Source organism: Psammomys obesus, unplaced genomic scaffold (genome assembly GCF_907164565.1).
Source record: "Psammomys obesus unplaced genomic scaffold, mPsaObe1.curated_primary_1811, whole genome shotgun sequence".
NCBI lineage: Eukaryota > Metazoa > Chordata > Mammalia > Rodentia > Muridae > Psammomys > Psammomys obesus.
Window position 1 is genome coordinate 30,296,668 of NW_026596073.1, and position 8,785 is coordinate 30,305,452.

An 8,785-nucleotide genomic window follows, 5' to 3' on the forward strand; every position below is an offset into this window, starting at 1 on the left:
ATACAGTTACTACATTTGACTCCTAGCAGAAAACAGTGGCATTTCCAAGAAGGAAGGGATAAAGGGACAATTTATTAAGTTTTGGTCAAGATACAAGGAGTCCGTGGAGTATAGCACAGGTACCCTAGAGCTGGCAACAACTAAAACAGTACCCTCAGCTTGAAAGAATATGTGAAAGGATAGGAGGGGCAGACGGTGGGATGGAGAGGAATGAAGGAGCTACAGCTGGAATACAAAATGAATAAAAACTGTAATTAATATATAAAAAATTACAAAATTTTTTTAAAAACCCAGAAAGAAAATATACCCATAAACCCACCTCGAGCGAAGGTGGGTTGTTTGGCTAAGAGACACAGTCAAAGGCAGGGGGTCTTTCTCTGCACCTTAGACCTCCCACCAATACTCTCCGTTGTCAGCACACAAGGAAAAGAAGAGGACTTTTGACTTAACCAGCTGAGGCTTTTAATTGCAAAGAGGGCACATTATCTGAGATGTGCTATGATTTGTCCCCCAAAGGTTCATGAGATGAAAAACTGGTGTGAAAGAGGTAGGAAATGGTAGTATTGGTGAAAGGTAGTTATATTACCTGGCCCAAAGATGATTTCATATGTAAATAAATGCTGCTTTAGGAAAATGGGTCAGATTGTGCGGGACTGGACTATTTACTGCAAGAATGGGTTGTTATCTCTCTCTCTCTCACACACACACCCCATCACTTGCATGTACACCCACTATTGTGGTGCCACCTTGCCATGAGACCCTCACAGTTTTGAACATCCAAAACTGTGAACTAAATTTCTCTGTATAAAATATCAAGACGCAGGAGTTTTGTTACAACACAAAGCAGGTTATGACAAAGAGAAGCCTGTTTAAAGGAAGGGAAAATACTATAGCCTGATAAGCTTTTCTATATCAGAACTAAAGATCTAATCAATACTTTTGAGAAGTCCTTGTCTTATTTTACATACTTCTCCAGGAGAAAAGTTATTCTTCTAAACATACTTACCATCATAGAGTTCTCATGAATTAACTAAGAAACATTTTAGTGCTTAGTCTATGCTATCTTAAAAGTGACAGACATCTGAGCTTATTTATAGTTCTGAATATTTTTATTAATGAATCTATATAGACATGATATTTAACAAGTCAATATAATAAATAATTTCAGATAAATAATTTAAAACATTTTAGAGCCCTTGGGGCTTACAAAAAAGAATCTCTAGAGATCCATATTTATCGTCTGAATACTAGTAGTAACAAAAGATAGTAAACAATACATCCAAAAATAAATATAATGTTAAATATTTAAATAAATAGAAAGCCTTGTGTGTTGTAAGCAGGAGGCACGTGGTTATTGAGTCATTGTTGAGATGGCACTTTGACAGAAGGTTATCCATCTGCTCAGGAATTCCACCACAGTCACTGTTTCATCATCAAATTCGCACTTGAGTGTGTTTTCTGAGCCCTGAAAAGGAACATAGAGTTTTAGGCTAAGGTAAACTTTACATACAGTATTCTTCACTGAAGTTCTATAGGCATTTATTTTAACAATCTTTAAGTATATTAACCATTCACATTTCTTGAATGCTCAAAATTATTGGTTATGTTTTATTATGATGCCTAAAATAAAGTTTTCTAGAGTTGAGCACAAAGGAACATCTGAATGAAAAATTGAAAACTTCTCTAGAATGCAGTTGTTTGACCTCTTTTCCTCTGGTAAGTGTGCACAGTTTAGTATGCGTCAGTTTAGGTTTTAGGGATAATGAAATAATACTGGTTATATGTTCCTATCTAAACCTTAAGGTTTTACTTTTCTCTTATTTCCCCAAGTCAGACTAGGAGCAACCCAGTGTAGGCTAGGACAAGCATCTATTGGGGAAGATTTGGAGAAGAACATCATAAATAGGTACACCTACTCTGGTATCAGTGCAGATGATTTCATCCAGTACATACAGGTATAAATATCACAAATTTGTTCTTTGGATTGGCTTTAATGCTAACCTCTTTTGCTGAAGGAGATATTTCAATTCTGTTTCTAGGTGACAAGCTAAGAAGGAAATGTTTTGACAAATTTATGGGGTGCCTTTTCCAAATCTGACTAATTCCTTGTAAGTCAAATGAAGCAGGGTATTTCCTTTAAATAAATGTTCCTTTTCAAGTAAACTGCTGTGGTCTTATATACCGTCTTTACATAGCTACTTGAATGTTCTAATATCTTGGATTTTTAATTTTTGGAAGTATGTAGCTCTGGAAACATGCTTTCCTAGTTTTCACATACCTCTAAACTTTATACCATTCATTTGGGGTGAACTTTCTGGTGTTGGCCAGAGATTTTAGAGCATACTTCTTTGCACAGATAAGGACCCAAGCCCTTCAACATCTAGATGACATGGGTCTCAGCCTGTTTTAAGAACCTCAAATAGGAGTAATGCACTGCAAATGTGACTTGTTTGGAAAGGACTAGCCTCACAACCTTTTGAAGGCTTGCTGCTACTGCAGAAACCAAAATGATGCTTCTTCCTCAGGATACCTGTCAACTTGGGAATTTTGTTTGGCAGATGGACTGACAAAAGAGAGCTATGATTCTTCTTTGTCTCACCAGAGTCCATGATTCTTGTGCACTTAAAATCCCTAGCGCACACCTTTAATCCCAGCACTCAGGAAGGCAGATGCAGGCAGATCTCTGTTAGTTTGAGTCCAACTGGTCTACAAAGCAGTTCCAGGACAGTCAAGACTACATAGAGAAATCCTGTCTTGAAAAACAAAAGAATAAAGCCCTGAAGTGGACTCTTCCCATCCTCCTCTGTCCATTTTAATGGCTGCTGTTTTTGGAGACAAATCTCTTATGGTTTTCCACCAATGCCAGCACAACTTCTCTGGAAAAGCCTTTCAGATTGTTGGTCCTGGTCTGATAAATATCTGAAGGCTGCCTGATTCTTGTGGACTTCTACTCAGTACTTTCCCTCACTTCCAGTTCAGTGTTAGTGTGAGAGGAAGCAGACTATTCATGCTCCTGGAATTCCCTTGCAGGTGATGGTGGGTGGGAACTCAAGCACCATCCTGAGATGAAAGGATTCATGCTTTAAAATTTGATTAAATGCATGGAACCTGACAAAGACCAGAAATGTCATGCAACCTTAAAATGGAATATTCTACTTCACTTCAAGCTTAGCAAGTAAAGCAACATCTTACCTTTAGTTTCATAACAGTTACTCTGATATTGCTGATGAAATTCCCAGCATCTTCCAAGTAAAGGTTTTTACTTTGAACCAAATTTAGCACATCATGCAGAGGTCCAAGTTCTTCTTCCAAGCACTGAAGATGCTTCAGTTCTGTGGCCTAGAGAATTAAGAAGCCTATCAGCTCAATTCACCATTTGCTAAAGAACCAGAAGTTAATCTGCAGTTTATTTAATCCAGAGTGGACAGCACAGAGCTTTTACTCACTTCCTGTTTTCAGTGTAAAGAGGGACTGAAGTAGTTGATACCGTAAATCTAGAAGAGCAAGAGCTCAAAACTGTATAGTTCACACTGACTGTTAGGGTACTCTATTGAGTCCTTATTTCTAGCTTCATTAGTCTTTGTAAAAGTCTGTTTCCTGTCATGATGTCTGTCACAGTTATAGTCCATTTTTCCAATCTGCAAAAAAATCTTCAAGGTTCACATTCAACACTCCAATATCTAATAATCCCAGGGCTGTGTATCACAGAATGATAAGGGACAGAAGTCCTTGGATGCCAGCTGTCACAAACCCAAATCTTATAGATTAGGTTATGATGGGCCTGAATCATGAGTGTCAAGATATATAGGAAGACACATTTAATATTTCTTAAATTTTTACTTCTCTGCAAGTACTAAAGATAAATTTTTAAAAACCAATTTGTCAAGACTAGAAAGATGGTTCTACAGGTAAAGACACTACCAAACTTCATGAACTGAGTTCAATTGTAGTAATCCATATTGTGGAAGGAGTGACCCAACTCTCACATTTGTCCTCTGACCTCTACAGGTACACTGGAGTACACATGCACCTCCACACAATACACTTATTAATTAATTAGTTAATTGAAAATCTATTTGTCCCAATGTAATACAAAGTCACAATATTTGGACAGAACATTTGGAGACTTTTTCTGATACATTTCTGAAAGAACATATAAATACATACACATCATATTTATACACATATACAAAGGGAAAGGATATTATCTAGTTCTATAGCACACTATGATTTCCACAAAAGTCAGCCACTTTTAAGTCTGCAGATCCTTTTAGAAGAAGCAGGCAGTGAACTGGCTTATCTCTATTTTACTAAATCTCAAAACCTGCGTCACTCATTATTAACTTCACCCTTTGAATTACATGCTTCTATTTTTCAAATCTTACATACATACTGAATGGAGGTTAAATGAAAAGTTGACAGAATATATAACATTACCCTTGTTTCCAATAGTTATTTAAAAACAGATTTCTAGGAATTCCACCACTCTCTAAATTAACATGATCTTTGTTGTCTAACAATGCATACAGGAAAAAAGGCCTGGCCAGACAACACATATTTCCAGATTACCTGTCGCCCTTCTCACTTGTTATGAGGACTTCTGCATGTTCAGTGTGGAGCTTTTGCCCTCACAGAACTATCTAGTTTTTTATTGTTGGAGTTGAAAGTTATGCGATTCTAATTAAGCTGGAAGAGCACTAGGGGACCTCTTTTCATCTTCAGTAGAACAGCTAGAAGCAGAATCCCCTGACTAATGGAAGTGGCCAACAGTACCTCCTTGGCCCCTTAGATCTCAATCTGCTCCAGGCTTGGATTTATCCTTGGACAAGCCCTTTCTAGCACCAAAGTTATTCATCCTCTTTCGACTGTCAGGACTGGAGCAAATTTCTACCCTTGCTGCAGTTCTAGGAACTTGGGTAAGCTTTTGCTTATCATACAACAGTCTGTATCCAAACCCAAACAAAACTTTCCATATTGGGAGATAGTCATATAGTAATATTACAGCTCTCTAGTTCTACTGGTTAAAAAAAAAAATACTGTGTAAATCCAAAATTGTTTTCTATGTCTCAGAATTTTTCTACACTAGCACTAAAAACATGTTAATGTGATGTTGGCTAGATACCGCTCTGAGGCCTATAAGCAGAGCAATTATTGTTTATGTAAGTAGGTGAATAAACACAGGCAGCTTCCCAAGACCATAAGAGCTAGAACCTCACAGGACTGGAACTTCACCTCATCATCTTCCCTAGAATCTGTAAACACTGCTTATACTGTCCCTCAAAACTGGAGTTATAGGAATCTTTCTTAAAACAGCAAAGCACTTATAAAATGAGCCCATCTGAAGTCCATTATGACATTTTACAAGCTGAAATAATGCATCTCATTCAAATATGTCTGTAAGCATAAAAGAGAAATTGACAGTCTTTAAATTACCCCAGCATCAAAATGCAATTATCATGTTTTCTCCTCATTCCCTCTTTTCCAACCCTCAAATACATATGAAAAATTTAGACAAAATCATTTAAAAGAAGTGCTATTATCAAATAGGATTTTTTTTTACACAGAGATATTGAAGTAACTTTTTTCTTCAGATGAGGTACTATTCATCTGATCAGTGTACACACACTTCATTAAAGCACCGGTTGAACATAGAAACTCACCTTCCTCGGCATGTAAAATTTAAACGTGAGCAGCATGGGCAGTTTCGGATTCTTGTAATTCTGAGAAAGCAGAACACAATTATTAAAACACAGGCTTTGGCAAGAAAACCACAGGTAATCCTTATAGATGGGAAGGACGCACACTTACCTTGATCCCTCTCAGAAGCTGCTGTAAGTCCAGCAGCAACTGCTCCAGGTACGGCTGTGCCTCTTTGGTAGGGCTTGAAGTGGGTGCACTGTTGACAAGGAGTACTAGCGTCAGTGCGACACAGGCTGCGAGCTGCATGCTGTACATGCCTGCAGGGCTTGAGGTCACTGTGAGTAGTGATTACTAAGGGTGATAGGCAGCTCTCCAGCACGGGAGGCAATTTATACTGTTAATGCTGGAAAATAATACGGGGGTGTCAGAATGTTTTACATATTACACATATTTTCAAAGACTCTACCTGTGTGGCAGAAAGCATTACCTTTGTTTTTCCTCTTCTGATGACTCTCTGGAATTTCTTTAAACCCCCATAAACTGACTGAATGGATGTAGGTAAAATCCCTCTTGGTTGAGTTAGCCCACACTTAGGTGGCAGTTTTAATTCATACAATGAACGCCTTCTGTATGAAACAAATTTTCCTCCTTTCTTTAAGGGGGTGGAGATACAAAAGTAACTTATGAAAATACTCTTTTTTCAAAATCATTCTGAGCCTGTAAGCAGCCTGCTGTGGTGGACAAGCGCAAGAGGAGAGAGATGAAAAGGATAAATCTTTTAGATTTGTTGATTAGACAGGAAGAATATTGGTTTCCTGTCTCAGGATGGTTTTACCTTCTTATCTACACGGTGAGCTAATTGCACACAAGGTGATAGGTGGCTTCCTACAGTTAGCCAGAGAAATAGTAAGATGAGGACACTTCAAATGCTTGTAGAGTTTGAGATTCTATTTTATTTTGTTTTAAATTTAACACGTTTTGTGTCCAAATCTCTTACTGTTTATTAAGCTTTTTAGAAAGAGTATGATGTCACATTCTCAGGAAGGTTAGCATCTAAGGATGTTAGTGCTATTTTTATGTTTCTAGTTGCACTTTCATTCTTTGAAATTTTTCGTGTGTGTGTGTGTGTGTGTGTGTGTGTGTGTGTGTGTGTGTCACAGTGCACCTGTGAAGGTCAGAGACTAACTGTTGCTAGTAAGTTCTCTCCTGTCACCATGTGTGACCCAGGAATCTGAACTCAAGTCATCTGGTCTGTGTGCAAATGCTCTACCACTTAGCCATCTAGCCAACCTTGTTTTTTCTTCTTTAATAGATTTGGATTTATCCTAAAAAGTACCTGGGGCACTCTGAGAGTAATAGCTAGGGAATATTACCACAAGTTCTCAGTGGCTAGACTGAATAGCATTCATTGGATTCCTCCGTGCAGTACACTGGCTGAGTGAGGGAATAGTAACACACTTCCAGTTCAGCTGGTAGAGAGATCATCTTTCTCAAAGAGGTTGCCTGTAACATCTCCATTTTTAATGCCTCGTACTTGTCTAGTCTTTATGTAGACATTAATCTAGCATCTAAACCACCCTGGGGTACATAGAAAGGGACAAAAAATAAGTACACAGATTAACTTAAGCCTTACCGCACACCCGTGACATGATCCCGTTTTGTAGATTAGAAAACTGAGGATCAAGGCTGATGAGATGGCTCAGACATACAAGGTGCTTACTGGGCAAACATTGCTTCCTGATCCCTGAATTCACATAAAAGTGGAAGGAGAGAGCTGACTCTGCAAAGTTATCTTCTGACTGCTACATGCACACTTTAGATACATGATCCCACACACACACCATGAATACACATAGGAAATAATAACAGATACAATTTATTTCTAAAAAAAGAAAAGTCTTTGAGGTTGCTCAGCCCTTATTGCCAGTAAAGGGTAGGGTGAAGATTTGAAACAAGAATGTTCTGACTCTGAAATCTACTCTCTTACCATCGTGTTCCTGTCGACCCGATGCTTGCATGTAGACAAATGAGATCCTGAGTAAATGGTGGATGTTGAGTGATATAAAGCATTTGAAAATCAAACAAGTACTTAAGCTGAGTGTTGACACTGGGGGATAGTGGAGGCAGGAAGATTAAGCATTGTAAGGAAGATTGGCTTGTAGTCTCACAAAGAACAGAGAATGGTTCTGGGACAGTTCTCCAAGCATTGGGCAATATTCTGGAAAACAAAGCAAAACTCTGCATGTATCTTGCAGTAAGCATAACAGCTCCTGGCATCATGATGGCATGCATGGGTGACATGATTGAAGGGAGGCAAGACAGGAACAGGTCTCCTGGTCTTTGTCACATAAAAACTCAGAAGTCTTCCTGTGCCTTTCAGACTTAAAGCATGTCATTGTGAGGGAAAGCTACCTGATGACCTGCCAGCTTTAATGCTCTTGTCTCACTTCTCAGATCTTCAGTCTCTCATCCCAGCTCAAGCAACTCAGGTCTTCCCCCTTCCAGAATGGAAGGAATGAGGCCCACACATTTTCCTGTGTGGGGCTTTTCCCCACAATGAGGCCTTTGATGTCCTCATGGGCTCAATATCTCTATTTCTCCAGCTGTTTCCATTAGAAAAATTTACATGGCTGCATTTCTAAAAGCCTATAGACAATTGAGTTCCTGGGGCCATACTTTACCCCTATCTACCATTGCATAATAGGCATCATTACAGAAGTTGGCCTCACAGGTTTTTGAAATGCCTGGGGAGAAAGCTACCTACAATGGTGATACACTTTCCATTTTTAACATGCTTGACACAGCAGCTGGGTTTTCTGGCTGAAGCGGTGATATAATCAGTAGCAGCCTGACTACAGCATGTGTCATAACCCACAGAGCTCTGCTGCTCGACATTCGCTGTTTCAGTTGCTCCTAGAAGTAAAGGCAGGCCCAGGCCCCATTGCTGCTGACCAGGGAGGCCGCAGCCTGTTGCACACATGGTCCACTCTTGCAAACTACTTCTGAGGACTGCACCTCCCACGAGAGTTTCTTTTTCCTGGTCTCTCATGGGTTTTCAGCTTCAGTCTGGTCTGGCAAGAAGCCAGTGTAAATTCATCTAGTAATGGTTTCCTTAAAATTTGGCTTTTAGTCCAGACCCTATCCT

General features: G+C 39.0%; 1 protein-coding gene across 1 annotated transcript; it reads right to left on the reverse strand.

Moving 5' to 3' along the window:
- Nucleotides 1–1,351: 1,351 nt before the first annotated feature.
- Nucleotides 1,352–5,955, reverse strand: Il2 (interleukin 2). The gene is made up of 4 exons (XM_055626171.1): nucleotides 5,809–5,955; nucleotides 5,661–5,720; nucleotides 3,193–3,339; nucleotides 1,352–1,465 (listed from the first exon to the last, which is right to left on the reverse strand). Exons 1-4 carry the CDS (start codon nucleotides 5,953–5,955, stop codon nucleotides 1,352–1,354), a joined length of 468 nt encoding a protein of 155 aa, XP_055482146.1.
- Nucleotides 5,956–8,785: the final 2,830 nt, after the last annotated feature.

Excerpts from the sequence above, each read along its gene's own strand:
- Il2 (XM_055626171.1), bottom strand. The coding sequence starts at position 5,955 with ATGTACAGCATGCAGCTCGCAGCCTGTGTCGCACTGACGCTAGTACTC. Across the intron at positions 5,721-5,808 it reads AGCTTCTGAGAGGGATCAAG|AATTACAAGAATCCGAAACT; the intron begins GTAAGTGTGCGT and ends CTGCTTTCTCAG. Across the intron at positions 1,466-3,192 it reads TAACTGTTATGAAACTAAAG|GGCTCAGAAAACACACTCAA; the intron begins GTAAGATGTTGC and ends GTTCCTTTTCAG.